General features: G+C 48.4%; 1 protein-coding gene across 6 annotated transcripts; it reads left to right on the forward strand.

Annotated features, from left to right (window-relative positions):
* The first annotated feature begins 928 nt into the window (after window positions 1–928).
* MICB (MHC class I polypeptide-related sequence B) lies at window positions 929–27,536 on the forward strand. Of its 6 annotated transcripts, XM_063811869.1 has the most exons (7): window positions 11,974–12,169; window positions 20,132–20,244; window positions 22,026–22,280; window positions 22,555–22,842; window positions 23,440–23,718; window positions 23,821–23,952; window positions 26,202–27,536. In XM_063811869.1, exons 3-7 carry the CDS (start codon window positions 22,247–22,249, stop codon window positions 26,327–26,329), a joined length of 861 nt encoding a protein of 286 aa, XP_063667939.1. In that variant the 5' UTR covers window positions 11,974–12,169; window positions 20,132–20,244; window positions 22,026–22,246; the 3' UTR covers window positions 26,330–27,536. The 6 variants fall into 6 exon arrangements, with proteins under 6 accessions (XP_009449078.2, XP_063667939.1, XP_063667938.1 ...); XM_009450803.4 differs by lacking the exons at window positions 11,974–12,169; window positions 20,132–20,244 and adding an exon at window positions 929–952; XM_063811868.1 differs by lacking the exon at window positions 20,132–20,244 and having other exon boundaries at window positions 12,059–12,189.
* Window positions 27,537–27,544: the final 8 nt, after the last annotated feature.

Consider the following 27,544-nt stretch of genomic DNA (forward strand, 5'->3'; position numbering starts at 1 on the left):
CCTTCCTAAGAAAACCCAAACAAGCACTGCATATCTACACGGCGGAGTCTACAAACATTTAACACAAAAGAAGAAAGACATAGGAAACTCTTGATATTCCCTCATGGGATGGTCTCCATGATACATTGTTAAGAAGAAATAAAGCAAGGTGTAGAATAACATATAGAGTCTGCTAAAATTTGTGTGAAAAGGGACAAAGGATATATATGTACACATTTATATCTGCTTGCATATGCATAAAATATATTTGGAAGAATAAGCAAAAAGTTGATATCCTTGGTTGCCTCTTGGGGATGAGACAGGGTAAGAGAGAGACATTTTACCTTTTGAACATTTTGAATTTTGAATTTTGAACTATATCAAGAAATTAAAGATAAGTCCTAGGGAGACCAAACAAACCCCAAAAAAATTCAAAATGAAAAACTTTTTAAAAACTAATGGAATTTTTTAACCTTTATCGAAATAAAATTTAAAATTTTTCTAAATATTATGTTATTCCTTTAACGAGGAGGTTTACTGCCATTTTAATTCAGTACGTTGTTTTCTTTTTAATTGCATGATCTTTCTTTACATCTGTCTTTTTTCCATTACAAGGTAAAATAACAGCATGATTAATTAAATGCAGTTTGTTTGGTGAAGGAAATTTTGTTCAAATCTTGGTCTAAGTGGGAAAGGGATTCTAGGGGATCCAGCGCAGCAGTTATGGGTTTCAGTATGCTCACGACGCCCTCTAGTGTTTGTGTGGGCTCATGGCTGCCATATCTAGAAAACACTGGAATTCTCAAGCACACGTGACTGAAGCCATTTGCCAAATGTTCAAGGTCCTATTAATGGCCCATCTGAGTACTTGTCATATGCGGTCACCCTATCTTTGGATCAGAAGGTACACTCAGAGCTCCTAGTGTCACATCCCAGGCCCAACCTGCTGAGAGCAGTCGAGGAAGGTCTGGAGGTCAGTGTCGTGAGGGGTGGGAAGACTGAGGGTGTGGGGGCCAGTTGTGGAGTGGCGGGAGCCCCAGGTGCTGTATGAAGCCGAGCCTCTGGATCACCCTGTGACCCCACATTTGGTCTCTTCCTGGGTGTCTTCCATTCCCAGGACTCCCAGGAAATAAAATGCTGCAAGATTGGGGTGGGGAGCTGTCCAGGATGGGTCAGGTGTGGTCTCGTTGATCCTACACCTCTGCCTCCCAGCCCTCTTCTGATATTAGAAATCAACACAGATTGCCTTAGGGTGGTGGTTCTCAAAGTGTGGTCCTGGGGGAAGCAGCATTGGCATCACCTGGGAACTTAGATATTCAATCTTCAGGGCCTGGCCTGGACCTACTGTATCAGAAACTCTGCATTTAACAAGCCCTCAGCAGAATTCTGCTTTTCAAATCAGATCTCTCTCTCTCTCTCTCTGTCTCTCTCTCTGTTTCAAGTCTCAATATTGAGTAGCTGTGACTTCTGGATAGTCAGGTGTCAGACACCCTTTCTTGCCAGGAAGCACCAGGCTCCTCAATCAGCTTAGTCTCATTCTTGGCCTGGCCCAGGGAAAGATGTTCACTTCCTGGATTCTGAGCAAAGCTCTCCTATCCTGGGTGCCTGTGGGGCTCCCACTTACACCACAAAACAAAGCTCAAATAATATTTTTTTCTTTTATGAGATTTTTGGTATTCCTTCATTAGTCAGAGCTGAAGATCTACATATATGTCTACCAAGTAAGTGTGCATGTCCCACTAGCCAGTTTGTTAGTCTTGCCAATGCACCACAACGTAGCAGCCTCTCAGTCTCTCCTTGTGAGGTGTTACCTGGAGTTCTTTGTCTCACCACCAAGAGAATTAAGGAGCATGGATACAAAGGGTGAGGTTGGAGCAAAAGTTTAATAAGCAAAAGAAGAAAGCTCTCCCCCACGGAGAGGGGGCTTGGAAGATGGTTGCCATTTTTACAGCTGAATGCAAAGGCTTTTATAAGAAACTGACGAGGGCTGGGTGTCTCATTTGCATAAGGCACGAATTTCCGGTAGCTCCACCCCATCCTCCTAGTGCCCATGCAGGCCCTTAGCTTGAGTTACTCCATATTGCTTTGTTTCCCTGACTGCCTACGTATCGGGGGACAGAATTTTCCATTGTGGGCATGTCTGGACAAGTCTCCTGTGCAGCCTTTCTTATTTGTGCAGCTGTGGGCATGTCTTAGGCAAGCCCCCCTGTGCAAGTTCCCTTCTCTGTGCCTGCAGGCTGTTCTTTTGTTTGAAATAATTCACCTGAGGACCCACCATAACTGCCCGCCTGACCAGTTTCTTCCTTTTTTCTCTCTCAATTTGTGTTATGATTTCCTTACTGATCTCTGCCTGAGCAAGACTGGGCACGCCTTGAGGGCAAGGAGGGTTTATTTCCTCTTACCTCAGTCCCAGCTCCTCTTAAAACAACGCCCCGCACACAGTAGGTATTTGATAAATGTTTACCAAACGAAGGGATTGCCTGCAGTGGCTTGGCAGACAGGAAAGCAGAATGAAAACCCACAGGCCAAAAGTGGCTGGGAAAAGATTTTCCAAATCCTAGTGCGGGGCACAGGGCCCACTGAAATTCACTTTTGGAGGCTTCCCATCTGTCTTGTTCTCCTCTCATCAGGGACATCCATGCCCCTCAAAGCCCACCTAGTCACACACTACCTTTCAGGACCACCTTCCAGATCAGCCAGGTGCAAATCCCACAGACTTCCTGCCTGTGGCTCCAAATGCTCAGCTGAAATTCTGAGGCTAATTTCAGTGGAGTTAGAGGCTTATCCCTTAGGAGTGGCAATGGCTGGCTTTAAGATTCGAGAAGTAGTGTTTACATCTCAAAAGAGAAGACCGCTCCACCAGAAATGCAGAGTTTTTGTATGTGCGGGTCCGGGGTCTTCAGGAGATAAAGAATGATAGCTCCAGAAGCACTGGGACCCCCGTGCAGCCACCAGTCACCACAGCCTAGGCAGGGGTTGGGCTCTCACCTCGGCCCCTCCTCTGCACGCCCTGGATGTGGATGGTCCCCGAGTGTGAACTCGCCTGGGCTCTGACCCTGGGTGCTCTTCCCGCCGTTGTGGAGCCTCTGCGGGTGTGGTGCGTGCACAGGGGGGCTTCACAGGAGACCCGGGGCCCTTTAGAGTCTCAAGGCCAACATTCTTGGAGAATCCATGTCAGGCATTCAGGCTCTCAGGGACTCAGATGCCCAAACTATGAAAATGAGAGAATCTATCCCACTCTCTCAGGTGTGGTGAGATTCATATTATATGACAATAGGTCGTCTACACATTGACCACACTCTCAGTATTGCCTTTATCAGTCGGCCAACGCCTAAAACCCAAAGATGGGTCAGGCATTGTGGAGGACGAGTTCCTTTCTTACCTTCTGAAGGTGCCATCAACAGGAATTTCTACCCTGTGGAGTCTAGAGGAGACTTTCCTTGAAGCTGAGTTGGGAATGGACATTTGGACTTTTTTTTTTTTTTTTTTTTTTTGAGACAGAGTTTTGCTCTTATCACCCAGGCTGGAATGTAATGGCACGATTTTGGCTCACTGCAAGCTGTGCGTCTCGAGTTCCAGCGATTCTCCTGCCTCAGTCTCCTGAGTAGCTGGAATTACAGGCACCCACCACCACACCCAGCTAATTTTTTGTATTTTTAGTGGAGACAGGGTTTCGCTATGTTGGCCAGGCTGGTCTCGAACTCTTGACCTCGTGATCTGCCCGCCTCGGCCTCCCAAAGTGCAGGGATTACAGGCATGAGCCAATGCGCCTGGCCAGACATTTGGACTTCTTTAAAATTTTATTTCAAATTTTTAAAACTTTCTAATAGGTATTTTATCTTCTTAGGAAGTAAAATCTCAAGTACAGAAAATATAAAAAGGTATAAAGAAGCAGAAGGATGGAAACTGCCAGTGTCTCCACTGGGAGGATCGGGATGAACCTTTGCCTGGCAGAGCCTCAGACTTCGGAGGGAAGGGGCTTGGAGCTGTGCTTTGCAGCTGCCCCTGAGTTTCCACTCCTGGTTTCTGTGCATGCGGGTGACTGTGCAGGATGACTTAGTGTCGTCATGCTTATGAGTTATTTTGAATCTTGCTTTTCAAAACTTTATTATCAATACGCAACTTTCTATCATATTACAAAATCTTCTTACACACAGCTTTCACCAGCTGTAGGCTGTTTCCAAACAGAGGACCTAGCCACTCTTCTTTTGTATGTTTTTTTCATTGTTGTAATTAATATCCTTATACCTAAAGATCTTTCTATATATTGGATTTTGTTTTAAAATCACAGATTTCTCAATAAAAGTTACTGGGTCAAAAGGCATGAACTTTTTTTTTTTTTTTGAGACGGAATCTCGCTTTGTCACACAGGATGGAGTGCAGTGGCAAGATCTCAGCTCACTGCAACCTCCACCTCCTGGGTTCAAGAGATTCTCCTGCCTCAACCTCCTAAGTAGCTGGGATTACAGGCACACGTCACCACACCTGGCTACTTTTTGTATTTTTAGTAGAGACAGAGTTTCACCATATTGGCCAGGCTGGTCTCGAACTCCTGACCTCATGATCCACCCGCCTCGGCCTCCCAAAGTGCTGGGATTACAGGCGTGAGCCATCATGCCCGGCCGCATGAACATTTTTAAGCCTTCTCATACATATTATCAAATTACTTCTCAAAAGCAGTGCACCGGCCGGGCGCAGAGGCTCACGCCTATAATCCCAGCACTTTGGGAGGCCCAGGCGGGCGGATCACGAGGTCAGGAGATCCAGACCATTCTGGCTAACACAATGAAACCCCATCTCTACTAAAAATTAGCCAAGCGTGGTGGCGGGCACCTGTAATCCCAGCTACTCGGGAGGCTGAGGCAGGAGAATGGCGTGAACCCAGGAGGCGGAGCTTGCAGTGAGCCAAGATTGTGCCACTGCACTCCAGCCTGGGTGACAGAGCAAGACTCTGTCTCAAAAAAAAAAAAAAAAAAAAAAGCAGTGTACCAATTATATTCACCCATTTACTCAACCCATATTTATTGAGCCCCTTCTCTGTCCTTGGATTTCTAGATGCTGGAAATCCAAGTGGTGACTAGACAAGGTCCCTGCCTCAAAGAACATGACAACCAATGAAACAAATGAAAACAATTCTAATACGGGTGATAATTGTTATGGAGAAAATATGCTTGAGCTAGAAGGTTGATGGTGGTGAGGATGGTAGGAGATATAGTCTGTTGATCAAGATGTTCCTGGGAATTTGAACACTGGACGTCTGAGCAGAGACCTGAATGGTGTGAGGGGCCTTTGGATCCCTTTGGATCCCTGGGGAGCAGGTGCACTTGGGGAGTTCCAGTGGGAGGTGCCTGAGACAGGATTGAGCAGTGTTAGTGGAGATGAGTGAGCTGGGCCGAGAGGGGTGGGATGAGGCCAGAGTGGCCAGAAGGATCCTGTGATGAGGGATGAGGGGCTGTAAAACATAGTGAGAAACTGGGGTTTCACTGGGCTAAGAAGGGAAGAGGCTGGCGTGTCTGTGGGGCGCGGTGGCGAGGATGAGCTCTAATTCCCATTTGAAATGCTCACTCTGCCTATTGTGTGGGTGATGGACCGCGAGTGTGAGAGTCAGCAGGCAGCCCAGCTGGAAGGCCTTCTGGTTTACTATCTTGGAGAGGATGGCCCTGGGGAGGAGGCAGTAGAGGAGTGAGAAGTGATTGGATTTGGGGTTAATACATTTTTAAGATGGTGTTAGCAATAACTCCATGGAGAACCACACATTTATTTGCTTACTTTAATTCTACAGCAACATTCGAGGTGGCTTACTGCAACAAACCCAGTGTAATAAATACATATGAATTATTTTAAAATCAACACCAAGGAAAATATACATTTTAAAAGATTAAGGCTGGGGTAAAGCTGGAACATTACTAGGCTGGAAGGAACATCTGAAACATTTGCTGAAATGGAGTTGACCCTTTACCTAGCCATAGATTTGTTGCCTCACGATTTCATTGCATCTGAGCACCACAGAGGGGGTGGCAGTGCAGGTCACCAGTCCCTTGTTTCCTGCTTCAGGAAAAGTGTCCTGTTCTACACTTACAGCCAAAGCAAATTACATCATTATAAGATGTTTAATGATGAAGTCAAAGTCCACAGAGTCAGCAAGTAAGTGTAAAAACCTCAGGAGTCCAAGGACAGTCTACATTTCTCCCCAGAAATGGCCTCCCTATGTACTGTTCAAGGGAGAGGGTCCTTTCAAGGGGCTCCAAGATGCAGGAGCAACTGGGCTGCAGCTCGAAATAAAGATGTCCTTTCTACCTGCAGGTTCCACAAAGCCTCACAGGCAACTTTGGTGATCTCACCTGAGCTAGGAATTCGGTTTTTTGATGTTGGTTCTTTTTGAGCCATTGTGTGAGCTTTAAAATGTGATGTGGAGATTTTGCTATACTGGTATTTCCTTGCTGGAATTTGACATCCATGGTGGCTCTGGCTTCCCTGTCTGGTCCCAGGAGGAAATGGAGTGTCCTGCACTTTTTTTCAGCATCGCTTTGTGTAGGAAGGATCAGGAGACTTGGAGTCAGGGGCTCCTCCAATCTCACTCTCCTCCATAAAACAGTGTCTCTTAAGCTTTCTGGGGGTGAGGGCCTTGACACCGTGCTGTTCTGATGAATATAACTGTCCCAGCTCCCGAAATAAAAGCACAGGTGCACAAAATACTGACTGTTGCAAGCAATGCCCAGGTGGGGACGTTTCCTAGGTGCCAGGTTTAGCGCTTTGACTTTCTATGTACACACACAGGAGCCAGGTGTGGTGGTTTATGCCCGTAATCTCAGCACTTTGGGAGGCTGAGGCATGAGAATTGCTTGAAGCCAGAAGTTCAAGACCAGCATGGGTAACAAAGCAAGACCCAGTCTCTACAAAAATATATATATATATATGTATATATATACACAAACACACACACACACACACATATACTGGGTGTGGTGGCTCCAGTCTGTAGTCCCAGCTACTCGAGAAGCTGAGGTGGGAGGATTGCCTGAATCCAGGAGTTTGAGTCTGCAGTAAGCTGTGATCAGGACACTGCAGACTGTCAGAGTGAGACCCTGTCTCAAAAACTAACAAACAAAACAAAAATACATACACACGCACACAGCCAGAGCCAGCGCTGAGGGAGAGGCTGGCCTCAGGGGCGGGGTCACAGGTGTTTCTCAGGTCCTTCTCAGTGGTCTTTGTCTCTTTTTCCTGGAGGTGGAGGAGTCTGTACTCCATGAGGAGAAGTTGTCTGAAGAAGGCGGGAGATACTTAGGAGCAGGGTCCAGAGAGGGAAAAGGATGAGGAAGTGGAGACAAAGCAGAGGGGGCGGGACAAGGGGAGAGCACGCAAGGAATGGGGACGGGGAGGACCTTCCAGCTGTCAGAAAGGTCACACGCAGAATTTGGCTCTTGGTTTTTGTGCTTTATCAGGATGGATACGGGGACCGAGCCGGCGTGGGAGATAAGGAGTCTACTTTGCAAAGGACACGTGTGAGTCTCCTCCTAGTTTGAACTCATGAGTAGCAGCTAACAGCCAGGACCCTTGTGTGGGGCGCGTGACGCCCCTTTGCAACCAGGGCGTTTTCTGCACCCCACCGGCCACCCCTCCTGGGACCACGCTGGTTCCCTCCAACCCTAACAGGGAGAGAAGGAAGGAGAGGTCTGGAGGGTTTGGGTCCTCCCTTGTGCTCCTTCTTCCTCTGCCATTTATTCCCTGAGTGTCCTTGCCTTTCCTCCGCTACCTGGATCCCACTACAGTAATGCACACTGGCCTGGACTCCCTTTGTAACCACCAAGTGGGCTCATCTTGCCGGCTACCTAGACGAAGCCGATTTATCAAGACAGGAGAGTTGCAATAGAGAAAGAGTAATTCATGCAGAGCCAGTTGTGCAGGAGACCAGAGTTTTATTACTCAAATCAGTCTCCCCAAAAACTCTGATCAGTTTTTAAGGATAATTTGGTGGATGGGGGGCCAGTGAATCAGGAGTGCTGACTGGTTGACTCCGGTATGAAATCATAGTGAGTGGAGGCTGTTCTCTTAGGCTGAGTCAGTTCCTGAGTGGGGGCCACAGGACTGGTTGGCAGGTCCAGATGGGGCCCTCCAGTTGTTAAAAATACAAAAACCTGAAAAGACATCTCAAAAGGCCACTCTGAGGTTCACAATAGTGATGTTACCTTCAAGAGTAACTGGGGAAGTTGCAAATCTTATGACCTCTGGAATAATGGCTGGTAATATTCAGAATTCCAGCCCCTCTCATCCTAACTTAATGGCCGGTGGTCTTTCTTCGTTTTACAAGAACAGTTTCCCTTTAAACTATAAACTAAATTCCTTCCCAAGGCTAGTTCAGCCTACGCCTAGAAATGAAGAAGGGCAGTTTAGCGGTTGGAAGCAAGATGGGGTCAGTTAGGTTTGATATCTTTCGCTGTCATCATTTCCTTAAGTTATAATTTTGCAAAGGCGGTTTCACCTTGGCTTCAGACCCACCCATGCAGTATCACTGTGCCCTGTCCTTCCAATCACTGCCACTAGGTGGAAGCAGAGCGTGCATCGCCCAGATGGGCTAGATTCTCACAGGCTCACTGCTAGAACGAGTATTCTTGAGACTTTAGATCTGAAAGTCAGCCTGATTTCTGAAAGCCTTGGACCGTTTCCAAAATCAAATCAATACTCCAGGAACAAGATCTGCCTCGACTTTGCCTCTACCCAAGGACGCTATGGCAACGCAGTTTTCAAACGTGCTTTGAGAGTAAATGGAACAGGGTCCCCTGTGTCCCCACTCATTTGCGTTTTCCTTTTTATTACAACCAACCCCTTTTGTAAATATTGTTACACATCTCTCTATTCCACTGAAAACATCTCTTTCAAAGGCACTTTAAGAAAGATTCAATGCCATGAAAATATGAAGGATCCTCTTGAAAGAGAGTTTCTGGTGGTGGGTTTTAATGAACATTTTGGTTTTTAAAACTCTGTAACTATTTCGTTGTGGGGCTTAGCTTCATATTTTCAAACTGAAATATTCTCTTCCTTAACCTCCACATAAATCCAAGTTTATAATTTTTATTATTTAAAAATTTTATTTATTTTTCTGTTTTGGGGACAGGGTCTCCTCCTGTCACTCAGGCTGGAGTGCAATGGCACAATCATAGCTCACTGCAGCCTGGAACTCCTGGGCTTAAGCAATCCTGCCTTCGATTCCCAAAGAGCTGGGATTATAGTCATGAACCACTGCAATCCACCCAAATCCAAGTTTACACTAAAAGATAAAATTCCAACATTGTAGGGGATTATTCAGGTGGTGGGAATAATTATAAAGTTATAGGAAATAGACACAAACCTTCTTGGAAGGTGGAAAGTTTTGCAAAAGCCTCAGGATAGGGTTATGGCTGAAAGCAGCCTAATCCCCTTACCTTGAGTTAATAGCTTCGAGTAGGTACAAAGACATGTAAGAGAGTTTATCTAAAGAGCATGTTTACCTTTGATCATTTGTAGGACTGCTCTCTCCGGGGGACTGCGACCAGATTAATTATCCACAGGTGTGTTGATTCAAAGCCTTTGTCATTAAATCTGTGCTGAATAAAGGCCCACAGGGCCAGATAGTCAGGGCACGCAGCTGCCACAACCCTTTCTGTGAGTGGCCTGGCCCTCTGGTGCACTCTTTCACTGAATATCGGTGTCTGAGTACGTTATTCATCCATCGTGCAGCCTGGGTCTGCCGGTCAGAGCCTGGCACAACATTTAAGAGGAAATGAAAGTCACAAAGTTATCCCAGTCTCTGGAGTCACTGTCAAAACTTTGGTGAGGAATCTTCCAGGTTTTCCCCTACTTAAAATATATATTAATATTATATAAGTAATATTAGTGGCATTTTCGCCCAGGCTGGAATGCAGTGGCATGATCTCGGCTCACTCTAACCTCTACCTCCCAGATTCAAGCGATTCTTCTGCCTCAGCCTCCCGAGCAGCTGGAACTACAGGCACCCACCACCACGCCCGGCTAATTTTTGCATTTTCAGTAGAGACAGGGTTTCACCATGTTGGCCAGGCTGATCTTGAACTTCTGACCTCAGGTTATCTGCCTGCCATTGCCTCCCAAAGTTCTGGGATTACAGGCATGAGCCACTGTGCCCAGCCTCCTTAACCTTTTAAAAAAGGTTAAAAGTATGCTGGGCACATCTTTTCATAGCAATACTTAAAATTGCTCTTACTCTTTTTAATGACAGCATAGAATTTTATCATGTAGCTGTTCTTTGGGAGACGATTGAAATCTTCTTTATCTTCACTGTGGTAGTGGAGATGTGGGTGTGTACAACAGCTAAAATTCAACAAGTTGAACATTTTAAATAGATGCAGTTTATTGCATGCAAAGTATGTCCCAATAAGATGATTTAAAAATATTATCCTCTTTGAGATTTGTACTTTGCTTATGTGAAACAAAACAAAACAAAAACCCTGTTCTTGTGCCCAGGAGACACACCCTGACTCATCTGGAGGTAGAGGGTCATGCTGTCTGCAACTTACCCTCACAGGCTCTGAAATAACAATAATAGCAGCATATTTACAGATTCAGAGAGAGAAAGCTGTGGTAAAAATGTTCATTAGTAAAACTAGATAAAGGGCAAAAATAAAAGAAATAATGAAACTACGTCTTTTAAATTTTATCTCTCCGGCCGGGTGCGGTGGCTCACGCCTGTAATCCCAGCACTTTGAGAGGCCGAGGCAGGCAGATCACGAGGTCAGGAGATCGAGACCATCCTGGCTAACACAGTGAAACCCCGTCTCTACTAAAAATACAAAAAATTAGTCGGGCGTGGTGGCGGGAGCCTGTAGTCCCAGCTACTCCAGAGGCTGAGGCAGCAGAATGCCCTGAACCCGGGAGGCGGAGCTTGCAGTGAGCCAAGATCGCGCCACTGCACTCCAGCCTGGGCGACAGAGCAAGACTCCGTCTCAAAAAAAAAAAAAAAAAAAAAAAAAACTCTCCTTTACTTTTTCTCTCCCCTTTTCTTCCTATCTCTTCCCTCATTTCTTCAACACGTCCCCCCATCCTTCCCTCTTTTCTCCATTCTCTGCATTTGATCCCCGGTATATTCCAGCATCAAGGCCAACAAACTTGTCCGCGTCCGCCGGGATCAGGTCAGGGAAGGGACGCGAGGCGGCGCTGTCACCGCATTCTGAGCGCCGCAGCTCCCTGGGCCCCTTGTATCATTTCAGTGAAGGTCACTCCAGTCTTTGATGGAGGCCAAACTAAGGGTGTAAATTAGGATCCTCACTGAAGTGGCGGGACCCTAAGAGGCTTTTTCCTGGCCCCTTAGTTGTGGGTTTTCCTGCGGGCGGCGCAGCCGGTTTCCATCAGAACCGCCCAGAGGCGGACGCTGCCTTCCTGGGGTGACTGAGCAGCAGGAAGCGTTTTCGGATCCTGGAATACGTGGGCGGCCCGTGGGAGGGGCTGAGGCGCAGTTTCCTACTCACCCGGATCCGAATCCTCCGCGGTGCTGTTTCAAGAGAGCCGGATTCCAGATCGCGCTCCAGCCCCGACTCGGAATTCCTGCCCCGCGGGTCTGCATTTTCATAGCGGGCAGGTGTGAGTGCCCTGCAGCTGGAGACCAGAAGCCTGAAGGCAGCTCGGCCCTCCCCAGCCCACAGCGCCGTTATTCCGTTTCTGTATCAGTAAACACATTTCATTTTCCGTAGACCAGGGCGGGGCGACGGGTGATCCCAGTCCTCGCAGTGAATTCCGGGCAGCAAAATTCAAAACACATGCGGGCAAGGCCGGGCACGGTGGTTCACGCCTGTAATCCCAGCACTTTGGGAGGTCGAGGCGGGCGATCACCTGAGGTCGGGAGCTCGAGACCAACCTGACCAACATGGGGACATCCCGTCTCTACTAAAAATACAAAATTGGACGGGCTTGGTGGTGAATGCCTGTAATCCCAGCTAGTCGGGAGGCTGAGGCAGGAGAATCGCTTATACCTTGGAGGCGGAGGTTGCGGTGAGCCGAGATCGCGCCATTGCACTTCAGCTTGGGCAACAAGAGGGAAAACTCCGTCGCAAAAACTTTCGGGGGTGGAGCGGAGCCCCGCCCTGGGTTATGTAAGCGACCGCGCTGGGCCGTTTCTCTTTCTTTTCCGGACCCTGCAGTGGCGCCTAAAGTCTGAGAGAAGGAAGTCGCCTCTGTGCCCGTGAGTGCATGGGGTATAAGGCAAGTGCTGAGGGAGAAAACGTAGTTGATGGGGTAGAGCAGACGGGGTTGGAGGTGGGGTGGAGGGGGAGGGCTTTGGACAGAAGACCTGGGAGGCTTTGTGGGGGAGGGGCGCCCAGGCCTGGGCACTAAGAAACAACTCCCCTGAAGCTCAAGACCATCTCGGCCTCCCCTAGCCCAAGAGAGGACTGGCTTCATGACTCCCTGAAACCATTTCTAAATGCCTTAGAACAAACCTTGCATATTCATTATTATTATTGAACTATTAAAAGTCTTTTTTGGGGGCGAGCTGAATCAGATCCTTTGCTGGAGCTGGCACACGGAGGAAGTCCTGGAGGGAGGGTAGACACCGTGGAGGGAAGGGCTTGGGACCTGTGTCAGGAGAGCTGGGTCCATCTCCCTCTCAGTCTCTCACTAGGCTTATGATCTTTAGCAGTGAAAATAATCTCTCTAAGGTGGGGAAAGGACCCCGGTCCCTGCTGTGCTCAATAAATTATGAGGATCAAAATAAATTATCAGTGAATGTGAATGGGAAAACTAAGAAATTGTTAAAATTCTCGAATACGTTACATTTTCGTCCACAGAAAAGTGTAGGCTAGGGATCATGGGGGAATAGTTAGTAATGACAGGTATAGTTTAACTTAAAAAAAAAGTTTGTGAGGCTGACAAAGAAGAAATGGACACATTTCCTGATCTTGGAGTGTTCATAGGGTAGAAGATGGTAGATGACAGCTGGGTGTGGTGGCACTCGCCTGTAGTCCCAGCTACTCAAGAGGCTGTGGTGGGAGGATTGCTTGAGCCCAGGCATTCAAGGCTGCAGTGAGCTATAATCATGCCACTGCATTCCAACTGAGTGACACAGCAAGACTCCTCTCTTAAAAAAAAAAAAAAATTCATGGCAGGGCACAGTGAGTACTATCAGGAAGGTTCAAACCACGGGCTAAATCAGTAGTTCTAAAACTTGACTACACATCGGAATCACCTAGGGAACTTTAAAAGATACTAAGATTTAGGTCCAACCTGGGTTTACTGATTTAACAACCTAGGTTGTGGCTGTGGCCTGGGAACATGGATATTAAAAACTCTCCAGGTGGTTCTACGCAGTGGCTAGGTTTGATGACCTCTGCCTAGATGTCCCAACGACTAAGAGATGTGCGTTGGGGACAAGGCAATTCTCTTAGTAGAAAGAGGCTTTCGGGACAGCATTCTTACTGAGAATTGAGAATTCATATGCCACACAATTTATCCTTTTGAAGTGTGCAGCTCCGTGGCTTCTAGCATAATCACAAGGTTGTGCCACCGTCACCACTGTCTACCCTGGAAGATTTTTTTTCCTTTTTTTCTTTTTTCTTTTCTTTTTATTTTAAAGGCTAGTCAAGTGAAACAGTGGGAGTGAAGAAGAAACAAAGACATCTATAACTGGTTGTGATCAATTAGCTGTAAACACTGCACTCAGACCAGCCTAATTGGGAAGATTTTAAGGATATGCTGTGGTCTGATGGGTTCCAAGGCAGAGGTGACAGTAACCTGGAAGAGGGAGACTGCTTAGGCAGTGGCATCCTTGTGGGATAGGGTGAGGAGATCCCAGAGCCCACGTTTACTGCAACCCTGGGGAGATGTCACCAGAGAAATGGGGGTGGTGCCAGACAGCAGACTGTGGCAGCTGAGGTTTTCCATGGTAGAGTAGAAGCATCCATCATGTGTGACATTCAGCAGATGGGGCGCTGTGGGTGGCTTGGAGCACTCTGGTTGTAACTGAGGCAGGCACAGTGCTTAGGAAGCCTGTGCAGTAATCTAGGCTGAAGGGAGGGGAAAGCCTAGACTAAGATTGTGGCTGTGGGATTGAAATAGGGTTGGAGGAGCTGACTTTGACTCCCGGAGATGAAGGGGAAAGAGGAAATCAGAAGGGACCAGGCATGGTGATGTTCTTAAGAGAAACTGAGGAGGAAGACAGGATGATGTGGTGAGAGACGTGTAGAGAGTCTTTGTAGATCTGTCACATTGGAGGGGACTATGGTCTGAGGTACAGATGTCCTAAGGCAGGCTGGAAAAGGGAGTCTGGAGAGAGCTTGGTGTTGTAGTGAACCATAGGGAGCCGCCTCCTTGGCCCTGTGATCACCCAGGGACTGAATAGAGAGGCGGCCCTGGGAGACCTCAGACACTTAGAGGATATAAGGGGGTGAAAGGGGGGCCTGGCTTTGAGTCAAAGGGAGGAGAAGGAGATTATAAAGCTGAAACGTCTAAGAGAGTTTGTGGTCTGAGCGGTTCTACTGCGGCAGGTGCTTCTGAGAGGCAGAGGTGGCTGAGATCTGGAAACAGGTCTGCAGATCTGGTCACTTGTCTCATTGCCAGTAACGCTGTGCGCGGTTGAGGGAGTGTGTTGGGAGAATAGCCACGCGTTGTCTGTCCTGGAAGGAACAAGCCAGTGAGAGCCGGCCTGATTGGGCGGCCGGCGAAAGGGGCTTAGTGAGGCCCGCGCTTCTCGGGGTGGGGGTGCGCGGATGGGTGGTCGCGATGCCGGGAGGGCTGGCAGGGCCCTGGCCGTGCTCATGAAGTTGGAGCTGTACTCTCAGCTACTCGAAGCTGGTCCCTGCTTTAGGCTGCGCTCCCGCGTGCTCCCCATTTTCTGGGCGCCAGGTCCCGCCTTCTAAATCTCCCCAGGTCTCCAGTCCACTGGAATTTTCTCTTCCAAGCGTGGTCCCGCCCTCTCCGCTCGTGATTGGCCCTAAGTTCCGGGCCCCAGTTTCATTGGATGAGCTGTCGGGGGACCGGGCCAGGTGACTAATTTTCCGCTGCACCTTCTCCCCGGCTTCGCTCATTTAGCCACTGCTTGAGCCGCTGAGAGGGTGGCGACGTCGGGGCCATGGGGCTGGGCCCGGTCTTGCTGTTTCTGGCTGGCATCTTCCATTTTGCACCTCCGGGAGCCGCCGCTGGTGAGTGGCGTTCCTGGCGGTCCTCGGCGGAGCGGGAGCAGCGGGACGTTTCCGGGGGTCGGGTGGGTAGCGGCGAGCGCTGTGCGGTCAGGGCGGGGCTCCTGTGCCCTGTCGGTGGCGCAGGGAGCTGGACGCGGCCCGTTACCGCCACACTTCAGCCCTGCTTCCCCGTCACTTTTCAGTCCTCCTCGGGATCGCGCATCACCTGCATTTTCTGGTCTCCTCCTGCACTTGGTCTCCTCGCCTCTCCTCCGCTTCCTCTCACTTTTCGGACAAACCATCCTTCTGAGGCCCATGGGTTCCCGGGCTGCCTCCGGGGCTGCTCCTGTGAATGGCATTCGAATGCCCTTCCAGCGCGGCCACTGAAGCAGCCACAACCCCCGGTGCTCGGGGCGGCTCTCAGGTCCCTGAAGTCCTGTCCTCTCCCGGAGCCGACGTGTTCTCAGCTCCTGGGCCGCAGCTCCTGGAGTAAGGGGCCCTCCTTTCTTGGGACCCGGAGCTGGTGCTTCCTGCTGCTGTGGGGACTGTGGGGGTTCCTGACTCTCAAGCTGAGGGGTTGGAGTCTGCAGGCTCCGGGCAGAGGATTCTTCCTGCGACTTCTCTCATCCCCAGCTCATTCTCCCCTCGCCTCCGGCTCCGGGGGTCCTCTCCTCTCTCGCATCCCACGCCTAATGACCAGTGATCTAAGGACACCAGATTCCCTCTCACCTCCTCCCTGCCCATCTCAAGGCCCGCTGAGTCCTTTTGCCCTCCCAGCTCCCTGCTACCCCTTCCTGTGTGCTGTTCTCTGATCCATTTCTAGAGTGTCCTCTGCCCTCATCCCCTGCCCCCACCACCGAAGGTCCCTCCTGCACCCCTTATCGGCCTTTCCTGCAAGCAGCCTTCACCCAGTGCTGCCCCTATGCCTCCCCCTTCCCAAATGTCCCTGACTCTAACTTTCTGGTGCTGCCTTTTGTCCGGTGGGGGGGGTCTTCCCTCCATCCCACTCCCCTCCAGACCCCCAAGGGGAGCCCTGATGCTAATGGTAGTTGGGCCTTAGGCAGGGCGCAGGGCAGTGCAGATGCCCTCTCCCCTCCAGTGCAGGTGCCTGCTCTGGGCCCTGCCTCATTGTGGCCGCTTCCCCACTCCTTCATCCTCAGCCTCACCCTCTTGAGGACCCCACCCTCCAGCCCACAGGTGCTGGACCATCCCTCCCTGGTCCCTCCGCCCCTCTCCACCTTGGGACCTTGTGCTGCTCCTATCTCTTGCCCAGCTGCCTGGGGCCCTCAGCAAGTTCTCATCTTTCAGTGGGAAAGTGGGAGTGCTGGAGCATATGACAGTGCTGAGCAGCTTTCCCAAGCCCCACCCTCCCCCAGAGCACCCTCCCCTCCTGTCCTCACCCTACCCCAGGTTCTCCCACAGTCACTCCTGCCCCATGCTCATGCCGCCCTCCAGTTCTTGCTCTGCCCATCTCCCCTCCCCAACCCAGACCTAAAACAGGCTGTTGGGCCAACTGTTCCTTGACCTTCCTTCTTTTCTTTTGGTTCGTTGACCCCAGTGGGCTCTCACTCCCCACACCGCATATCTAAAATCTGTTTTGCCTGCTCTTGGGGTGCCACTGCTCCCCCTCCAGCACTACTCCTTTTGGCAGGTCCTTCCTCAGGCTGAGAATCTCCCCCTCTACCTTGGTTTTCTCTCTCTGGCCAGCACCCCCACCCCTTGCTTTGTTTTTAATTTTTAACTTTTGTTTGGGTACGTAGTAGATATATATGTATATATTTATGGGGTACATGGGATATTTTCACACAGGCCTACAATATGTAATAATCACATCAGGGTAAATGGGTTATATCACAACAAGCATTTATCCTTTCTTTATGCTACAAACAATCCCATTATGCTCTTTCAGTTATTTTTAAATGTACAATAAATTATTGTTGACTGTACTCACCCTGCTATGCTATCTACTAGATCTTATTCATTCTAATTATATTTTTGTACCCATTATTAACCATCCCTGCTCCCCCACTCCCCACTACCCTTCTCAGCCTCTGGTAATCATCATTCTATTGTCTCTCCCCATGAGGTCAATTGTTTTAATTTTTGGCTGCCACAAATAAGTGAGAACACGCAAAGTTTGTCTGTCTGGGCCTGGGGCTTATTTCACTTCACATGATGACCTCCAGTTCTTTGCAAATGACACGATGGCTGAATAGTACTCCACACACACGTGTGCACCACATTTTCTTTATCCATGCGTCTGTTGATGGACACTTAGGTTGCTTGCAGATCTTGGCTATTTTGAATAGTGCTGCAATAAACATGGAAAAGTAGATAGCTCTTTAATATACCGATTTCCTTTCTTTTGGGTATATGCCTAACAGTGGGAGTGCTGGAGCATATGAGAGCTCTATTATATTTTTAGTTTTTGGAAGAACCTCCACATTGTTTCCCATAGCAGTTGTACTAGTTTACATTCCCACCAACAGTGTACAAGGGTTCCCTTTTTCTACATCCTCGCCAGATTCCTTATTGCCTGTCTTCTGGATAAAAGCCAGTTTATCTGGGGTGGGATGTTATCTCGTAGGAGTTTTGATTTGCCTTCATCTGTTGACAAATGATGTTGAGCACCTTTTCATATACCTGTTTGCCATTTATATGTCTTCTTTTGAGAAATGACTATTCAGATCTTTTCTCATTTTTAAATTGGATTATTAGATTTTTTTTCCTATAGAGTTGTTTGAGCTTCTTATATGTTTCAGTTACCGATCCTTTGTCAGATGAATAGTTTGAAAATATTTTCTCCCATTCTTGGATGGTCTCTTCATTTTGTTTATTGTTTCCTTTGCTGTGCAGAAGCTTTTTTACTTGATATGATCCAATTTATGCAATTTCACTTTGGTTACCTGTGCTTGTGGGGTATTACTTTAAAAATCTTTGCCCAGTCCAATATCCTAGAGAGTTTCCCCAATGTTTTCTTGTATAGTTTCATAGTTTGAGGTCATAGATTTACATCTTTAATCCATTTTGATTTGATTTTTGTATATGGTGAAAGATAGGGTCTAGTTTCATTCTTCTGCATAAGGATATCTAGTTTCCCCAGCATCATTTATTGAAGAGACTCTCCTTTGCCAATGTGTGTTCTTGGTACCTTTGTTGGAAATGAGTTTACTGTAGATGTATGGATTTGTTTCTGGGTTCTCTATTCTGTTTCATTGGTCTGTGTGTCTGTTTTTATGCCAGTATCATGCTGTTTTGGTTACTGTAGCTCTGTAGTATAATTTGAAGTCAGATAATGTGATTCCTCTAGTTTTGTTCATTTTGCTCAGGATAGCTTTATCTATTCTGGTTTTTTTGTGGTTCCATATGCATTTTAGGATTATTTTTATTATTTCTGTGAAGAATGTCATTAGTGTTTTGATAGGGATTGCATTGAATCTGTAGATTGCTTTGGGTAGTATGGATATTTCAACAAAATTGATTCTTCCAATCCGTGAACGTGGACTATCTTTTCCATTTTTTGTGTCCTTCAATTTTTTGCATCAGTGTTTTTTGTTTTTGGTTTTTGAGATGGAGTTTCACTCTTGTTGCCCAGGCTAGAATGCAATGGTGTGATCTTGGCTCACCGCAACCTCTGCCTCCCAGGTTCAAGCGATTCTTCTGCCTCAGCCTCCCAAGTAGCTGGGATTACAGGCATGTGCCACTGTGCCTGGCTAATTTTGTATTTTTAGTAGAGACGGGGTTTCTCTATGTTGGCCAGGCTGGTCTTGAACTCCCGACCTCAGGTGATCCACCTGCCTCGGCCTCCCAAAGTGCTGGGATTACAGGCATGAGCCACCATGCCCAGCCACATCACTGTTTTATAGTTTTTATTGGAGAGATCTTTCACTTCTTCAGTTAAGTTTATTCCTCAGTATTTTATTTTATTTGTAGCTATTGTAAATGGGATTCATTTCTTGATTTCTTTTTCAGATTATTTGCTGTTAGCACTGATTTTTGCATGTTGATTTTGTATCCTGCAACTTTACTGAATTTGTTCTTCAGTTCTAATGGTTTTTTAGTGGAGTCTTTAGGTTTTTCCAAATATCAGACCACATGATCTGCAAACAAGGATAATTTGACTTCTTCTTTTCCAGTTTTAATGCCCTTTCTTTCTTTCTCCTGTCTGATTGCTCTAGTTAGGATCTGCAGTACTGTGTTGCATAACTGTGGTAAAATTAGTCATCCTCGTCTTATTCCAGATCTTAGAGAAAAGGCTTTCAGTTTTCCCCCATTCAGTATGTTACTAGCTGTGAGTTTGTCATATATGGCTTTTATTATATTGAGGTCTGTTCCTTGTATACTTAGTTTTTTGAGAGTTTTTATCATGAAGGGATGTTGAATTTATCAAATGCTTTTTCAGTATCAATTGAATGATACTGGCTTTTGTCCTTTATTCTGTTGATATGACGTATTACATTGATTGATTTGTGTATGTTAAATCATCCTTGCATACCTGGAATACATTCCACTTGGTCATAAAGAATGATCTTTTTAATGTATTGTTGAATTTGGTTTGCTAGTATTTCCTTGATGATTTTTGCATCGGTGTTCATCAGGGATATAGGCCTGTAGTTTTCTTTTTTTGATGTGTCTTTGCCTGGTTTTGGTATCAGGATATTCCTGGCTTTGTAAAATGAGTTTGGAAGTATTCCCTCCTCCTCTGTTTCTCAGAACAGTTTGAATAGGACTGATATATCTTGTTCTTTAAATGTTTAATTGTGGTAAAGTATACATTACATAAATTTTACTGTTTTAACCGCTTTTAAGTGTATACTCGGTGGCATTAGATACATTCACATTTTTGTGCAACCCAAAACTCTGTACCCATTAATCGGTAACTCCCCATTCCTCCCTACCTCTGGCCCCTGGTAACCACCATTCTACTTTTTGTTTCTATGAATTTGACCACTCTAGGTACCTCATTTAAGTAGAATCATGTAATGTTTGTCTTTTTGTTTCTGGCTTATTTCACTTATAATATTTTTGAGGTTCATTGGGCACAGTGGCTCACGCCTGAATTTCCAGCATTTTGGGAGGCTGAAGCAGGTGGATCACCTCAGTTTCGGAGTTCGAAACCAGCCTGGCCAGCCTGGCCAACATGGTAAAACCCCATCTCTACTAAAAATACTAAAAGTTAGCCGGGCGTGATGGCGGGTGCCTGTAATCCCAGCTACTGGGGAGGCTGAGGCAGGAGAATCGCTTGAATCCGGGAAGTGGAGGTTGCAGTGAGCTGAGATCAGGCCACTGCACTCCAGCCTGGGCAACAAGAGTGAAATTCCATCTCCAAAAAAATAAAAAATAAAACAATAATAATAATATTTTCGAGGTTCATCCAAGTTGTAGTATGGGTCAGAATTTCATTCCTTTTAAGGATGGATAATACTCATTATATGTATGTACCACATCTTGATTATCCATCCCTCAGACAACGGACACTTGGGTTACTTCTACCTTTTGGATATTGGCAAATATTTCATTTCCTTTGGGTATTTCTTTTGGGTATATATCCAGAAATAGAAGCAGTACACAGGGGCTTCATTTTCTCTGCCTCTTTGCCAACCTTGCTCTGTGTGTGTGTATGTGTGTAGGTGTGTGATAACAGCCATCCTGATTGGTTTCAGGTGGCATCTCATTGTGGTTTGGATTTGCATTTTCCTAATGAGTGCTGATATTGAGCATCTTTTCATGTGTTTGTTGATCATTTGTAATTTTCTTTGAAGAATTGGCCATTTAAGTCTTTCGCCCATTTTTCCCCCACATAGCTTCTCATGGCTACTTTGCCCATTTTTTAGTGGGTTGACTGTTTTGTTGTTTTTGTCAGACTTTTTTATATATTCTGGAAACTAATCTCTTATCAGATATATGACTTGCAATATTCATTTCATTTCGGGGTTGATTGCTTTTTCACTCTGATTGTGCCCTTTGGTGCACAGATGTTTTGAATTTTCATCAGTCCACTTTGTCAGTTCTTTCTATTCTATCTGTGCTTTGGTGTCATATCCATGAAAGCACTGTCAAATCCTATGTCATGAACATTATCCCCAATGTTTGCTTCTAAGAAATTTTTAGGTTTTAGTTCTTGAGTGTAGAGTTTAGGTCTTTGATTCATTTTGAGTTAATTTTTGTATATAGTGCAAATTAAGGGTCCAATTTTATTTTATTTGAACACCCCCTGCCCCCAGAACTATTTACTGAAAAGATCAACTGACTGTTTGTCACCTGCTCACCCCAGTGGACACTAGCTGTTCCAACCACTTGCTGTCCTGGGGCCTTGTCATGCCACTCTTCCACTTTGAACCCAAGCCCACACCATTGCTCCCCTCTGGGATACTGGCCCCACTATAAACTTAACTGGGGCTACAACCTTCCTATCCCTTGTGCCTCATGACCACCCCCTCCCTTGCCTCCGCCATGCCCATGATGAGTCTCTTCTTGAGGCAGCTCCCCTTGCCTCCATCTCACCCTTACCTGTGCACCACAGCCACACTGGACATGGGTCCCTCTGAGCCTGAGTCCCTTCCCATTCCCACTGTCCCTTCTGGCAAGACCTTCCTTCCACCACTGCCTTCATGCTCCTCCCTTGCCCTTGCAGGGCAGCCTCTCTCCTTGGCCCCTATTCCCTTAGGGGGCTTGTGGCCACTCAGTCCTGGCACCTGGCCTACAAGTTTGCCATCTTCATTCCCCCCTGTTCTGTTCATCAGCCCCCTCCTCTATCCTCCCACCCTCACAGTTTTCCTTGTATATGAAATCCTCGTTCTTGTCCCTTTGCCCGTGTGCATTTCCTGCCTCCTCAGGAAGGTTGGGACAGCAGACCTGTGTGTTAAACATCAATGTGAAGTTACTTCCAGGAAGAAGTTTCACCTGTGATTTCCTCTTCCCCAGAGCCCCACAGTCTTCATTATAACCTCACGGTGCTGTCCCGGGATGGATCTGTGCAGTCAGGATTTCTCGCTGAGGTACATCTGGATGGTCAGCCCTTCCTGCGCTGTGACAGGCAGAAATGCAGGGCAAAGCCCCAGGGACAGTGGGCAGAAGATGTCCTGGGAAATAAGACCTGGGACAGAGAGACAGGGGACTTGACAGAGAACGGAAAGGACCTCAGGATGACCCTGGCTCATATCAAGGACCAGAAAGGAGGTGAGAATCGGCAGGGGCAAGAGTGACTGGAGAGGCCTTTTCCAGAAAAGTTAGGGGCAGAGAGCAGGGACCTGTCTCTTCCCACTGGATCTGGCTCAGGCTGGGGGTGAGGAATGGGGGTCAGTGGAACTCAGCAGGGAGGTGAGCCGGCACTCAGCCCACACAGGGAGGCATGGAGGAGGGCCAGGGAGGCGTACCCCCTGGGCTGAGTTCCTCACTTGGGTGGAAAGGTGATGGGTTCAGGAATGGAGAAGTCACTGCTGGGTGGGGGCAGGCTTGCATTCCCTCCAGGAGATTAGGGTCTGTGAGATCCATGAAGACAGCAGCACCAGGAGCTCCTGGCATTTCTACTACGATGGGGAGCTCTTCCTCTCCCAAAACCTAGAGACTCAGAAATGGACAGCGCCCCAGTCCTCCAGAGCTCAGACCTTGGCTATGAACGTCACGAATTTCTGGAAGAAAGAAGCCATGAAGACCAAGACACACTATCGCGCTATGCAGGCAGACTGCTGGCAGAAACTAAAGCGATATCTAGAATCCGGCGTAGTCCTGAGGAGAACAGGTACCGATGCTGGCCAGGGGCTCTCCTCTCCCTCCAATTCTGCTATAGTTGCCTCACCTCCCAACTGTGTCCAGGGAAACTCTCCCTGTGCTATGGAGGAAGGCATTTCCTGTTGGCATATTGTGTCCTGATTTTCCTCTATTGTTAGAGCCACTGGATAAAGACAGTGGGTCTGGGGCTGAACCGTCCAGTGTTGTAATCTGGGAAAGCAGTGGGCCCTCCGACAGAAGCCTGAGCCTGGGGTGGGAGTTAGGTAGGAGAGGAAGCCCTCAGGGCCAGGGCTGCCCCATCTGCCTCCCAGCCTGCCCATCCTGGAGAGTTCCCTCCTGGCCCCACGACCCAGGAGTCCACCCCTGACATCCCCCTCCTCAGCATCAATGTGGGAATCCCAGAGCCTGAGGCCACAGTCCCAAGGCCCATCCTCCTGCCAGCCTGGAGGAATTAGGCCCCAGGGTGAGGACAGACTTACTGAAGGTGAAGGTCCAGGATCTGTGAGGGATTCAGCCAGAGTGAGAACAGTGGAGAGGAGCAGCCCTGTTCCCTGCATCTCCCTTAGAGGGGAGCAGGGCTTCACTGGTTCTGCCCTTTCTTCTCCAGTGCCCCCCATGGTGAATGTCACCCGCAGCGAAGCCTCAGAGGGCAACATCACCGTGACGTGCTGGGCTTCCAGCTTCTATCCCCGGAATATCACACTGACCTGGCGTCAGGATGGGATATCTTTGAGCCACAACGCCCAACAGTGGGGGGATGTCCTGCCTGATGGGAATGGAACCTACCAGACCTGGGTGGCCACCAGGATTTGCCAAGGAGAGGAGCAGAGGTTCACCTGCTACGTGGAACACAGCGGGAATCACGGCACTCACCCTGTGCCCTCTGGTGAGCCTGGGGTGACCCTGGAGAGTGTCAGGCCAGGGTAGGGACAGCAGGGATGGCCGTGGCTCTCTGCCCAGTGTATAACAAGTCTCTTTTTTTTTTCAGGGAAGGCACTGGTGCTTCAGAGTCAACGGACAGAGTTTCCATATGTTCCTGTTGTTATGACATGTTTTGTTATTATTATTATTCTCTGTGTCCCTTGTTGCAAGAAGAAAACATCAGTGGCAGAGGGTCCAGGTGAGAAAAGGGGGCAGTTTCTGGAGATGGGAAAGCTCCTGTCTGGGCAGTAGGGTCTCCTCATTGCTCCTGCCCAGATAAGATGTAGGTGACAAGGCTTCTGGAACAGGGGATGGAAGCTGGGGTATTTGGGAGGGGAATGGGAGCTGCATCTCCATCTATACCCATAAGTGCTTCCCAAGCCAGGGCTGGGGCAAGGCCTTCCAATATCCAGCTCTGGCCTCCTCCTGCTGCAAGTGAGGAGTGGGCAGCAGGGAGGGCTGTGGCACCTGCTCTGTCCCCATCCTGGCCTCTCTGTCTCTCGGGCTCACTAGGGTGCATCCAGGTGGGGTGAGTTGGGAATCATGTGCTGATTGCTGAGGGCCTGGATGATCATGGCGTCAGAGGTAGGAAATAGTAAAGGTGGCTGTGATCTGGGGAGGGCCAGAAACTGGAGAGGAATCCGAGGAGAGGCGGTGCCCACACATGTGCCTCCTCCAGGAGGCATTTTCCAGGTTCCCACCACCTGGCCTCCCTGAGTTTCCTTGCAGATGACACAGATGAGTAGATAAGCAGATGTCCCTGGGCCATTTGAGGAGCGGGGCCCAGCCCCTCATCAGGGCAGCTGTGGTCCCTGTTTTCATCCTACCTCCAGCGTGTTTTCTTCTGCAGTCCCTGAGGGACACAGTCCCCAGGTACCATCTTTTTGGGGCTTTGTTCTGTGCTCTGTGGCCTCACCTTGCCCTCCCTGAGCCAATTTCCCTTTCTCAAGGTGGTCACTGCCTGGTAAGTTTGGAGTAAGGGATGGTCAGAATCATTTCCCCCACAGTCAGGTTGTTTGATGGGAGATGAAAAGAGACAGCAGAAGTTTTGTGTTTCTGCAAAAACAGAGGCAGTGCAGGGGACAGTGAGAGGCTGGGGTGTCCAGGAGACCTGAGTCTGGCGGTAGGGGCGCTGGTTTCTCATCCTTGAACCTAATTGCATTGTCAGTCGGCCCCTCATGCCTGAGCAGATGGGAAGGTTCGTCCCCTGCCCTGCAGCAAGAGGGCCCTATCCAGGAGGCACCCACAGCAGGGGCAGTGCAGGTCTGTGGTCGCTCCTGCTCTCACCTGCGGCGTCTCCCGTAGAGGGATTGTCACTTCTGGTTCCTTGTGGGCAGGAATGGTTTCCTCGTAGGTCACTGGGGTTTTGGCCAGGAAAAGGGTATGAAATTCATGTGCCAATTTATCAAAATTCCTGCTTTCAATGTTGATGTCCAATAAAGGTGTTCATAATTTCAGCTCTATAATCTTAATAGGATTTCCTCTAGTACTACTGTTGTAAAGCACATTAAATAAAACAGGAACTCAAATTTGGAGCCCCCTCTCCAGAAGGGTCTGTGTGGAGATGGTGGCTGTGGCAGTGGCAGTTCCCAGGTGCAGAGGGTGGGCAGAGGCAGCCTCAGGCTAAGGGGTCTCCCCTACTCCACATGGAGAAAAGTCCTTGTAGGTTGCAAGGGCAGTGGCCCGTGTGGAATCCCAGCTAGGGACAGAGCAGGAAGGCCTCACAGCCTCACCGAGCAGCAACCCTGGGGTGAAGTAAGTGGACCAGGAGTAAGTGGACCAGGCAGGGGCAGTAGTGACTCAACAGCAGGTCACAGGCCTGGGTGGGTGCTGAAGGTCATGGGAGGCCAGGCCTCCTCGAGCAAGGTGGGGGTCCCAGGGTCATGTCAGGTGCAGATCCTGTGGCAGCCATGTCTTTCCATGCTGGGCCTGCTGGGCCCCCCAGGCTTCCTGATGGGGTCCCCAGTTAGGAGCTGCCTGCTCAGGGCTGGGAGGGGAGGAGCACTGAGCTGCAGATAGAGGGCAGAGCCCACAGTGGACAGGGCCTGCCCTGGTGTGCAGGTGCCTCTGCAGGAGAGGAGGGCCTGGGGACTGAGAGCAAGGGTCAGGGCCTCTCTTTTGGGAGGCCTCTCACTGTAACAGGACTGGTCAGGCCTGAGAGGAGGGCACTGGGTTCCCTCTTGGGTCTTGTCCTTTTGTCTTGGGGCCCTTTCACTCCCTGCACGATGAGTGGTGGGCACAGTACAGGGGCTGATGTTGATGGAATGATGGGAGAGAACTGACAGGGGCTGGGAAAAGCAAGGAGGGAGGAAGAAAAAAGTGGGGGCCTCATCTTCCCTCAGAGAAAGGGTGAATCTGATTTTGGAGCAACTGAAGAGAGAAAAGTCCTTAGGGAATAAACACAACACTGCACCCAGTGGAGCATTTACCCGTTTCCCTCTTCTCCAGAGCTTGTGAGCCTGCAGGTCCTGGATCAACACCCGGTTGGGACAGGAGACCACAGGGATGCCGCACAGCTGGGATTTCAGCCTCTGATGTCAGCTCCTGGGTCCACTGGTTCCACTGAGGGCGCCTAGACTCTACAGCCAGGCGGCTGGGATTCAACTGCCTGCCTGGATATCACCAGCACTTTCCCTCTGTTTCCTGACCTATGAAACAGAGAAAATAACATCACTTATTTATTGTTGTTGGATGCTGCAAAGTGTTAGTAGGTATGAGGTGTTTGCTGCTCTGCCACGTAGAGAGCCAGCAAAGGGATCATGACCAACTCAACATTCCACTGGAGGCTATATGATCAAACAGCAAATTGTTTATCATGAATGCAGGATGTGGGCAAACTCACAACTGCTCCTGCCAACAGAAGGTTTGCTGAGGGCATTCACTCCATGGTGCTCATTGAAGTTATCTACTGGGTCATCTAGAGCCTATTGTTTGAGGAATGCAGTCTTACAAGCCTACTCTGGACCCAGCAGCTGACTCCTTCTTCCACCCCTCTTCTTGCTATCTCCTATACCAATAAATACGAAGGGCTGTGGAAGATCAGAGCCCTTGTTCACGAGAAGCAAGAAGCCCCCGACCCCTTATTCCAAATATACTCTTTTGTCTTTGTCTTTATTCCCACGTTCGTCCTTTGTTCAGTCCAATACAGGGTTGTGGGGCCCTTAACAGTGCCATATTAATTGGTATCATTATTTCTGTTGTTTTTGTATTTTTTTTTTTTTTGAGACAGAGTCTCACTCTGTCACCCAGGCTGCAGTTCACTGGCGTGATCTCAGCTCACTGCAACCTCTGCCTCCCAGGTTCAAGTATGTCTCGTACCTCAGACTCCCGAATAGCTGGGATTACAGACAGACACCACCACACCAAGCTAATTTTTGTATTTTTTGTAGAGATGGGGTTTTGCCAAGTTGGCCAGCCCAGTCTCAAACTCCTGACCTCAGGGGATCTGCCTGCCTTGGCATCCCAAAGTGCTGGGATTACAAGAATGAGCCACCGTGCCTGGCCTATTTTATTATATTGTAATATATTTTATTATATTAGCCACCATTCCTGTCCTATTTTCTTATGTTTTAATATATTTTAATATATTACATGTGCAGTAATTAGATTATCATAGGTGAACTTTATGAGTGAGTATCTTGGTGATGACTCCTCCTGACCAGCCCAGGACCAGCTTTCTTGTCACCTTGAGGTCCCCTCACCCCATCACACCGTTATGCATTACTCTGTGTCTACTATTATGTGTGCATAATTTATACCGTAAATGTTTACTGTTTAAATAGACATTTCTG

This window comes from Pan troglodytes, chromosome 5, assembly GCF_028858775.2.
Source record: "Pan troglodytes isolate AG18354 chromosome 5, NHGRI_mPanTro3-v2.0_pri, whole genome shotgun sequence".
Classification (NCBI taxonomy): Eukaryota; Metazoa; Chordata; class Mammalia; order Primates; family Hominidae; genus Pan; species Pan troglodytes.

Coding starts and splice junctions, on each gene's coding strand:
- MICB (NM_001045494.1), top strand. CDS start 15,053: ATGGGGCTGGGCCCGGTCTTGCTGTTTCTGGCTGGCATCTTCCATTTT. Junction 23,719..23,820: donor CACTCACCCTGTGCCCTCTG/GTGAGCCTGGGG, acceptor TTTTTTTTTCAG/GGAAGGCACTGGTGCTTCAG. Junction 23,953..26,201: donor ATCAGTGGCAGAGGGTCCAG/GTGAGAAAAGGG, acceptor CCTCTTCTCCAG/AGCTTGTGAGCCTGCAGGTC.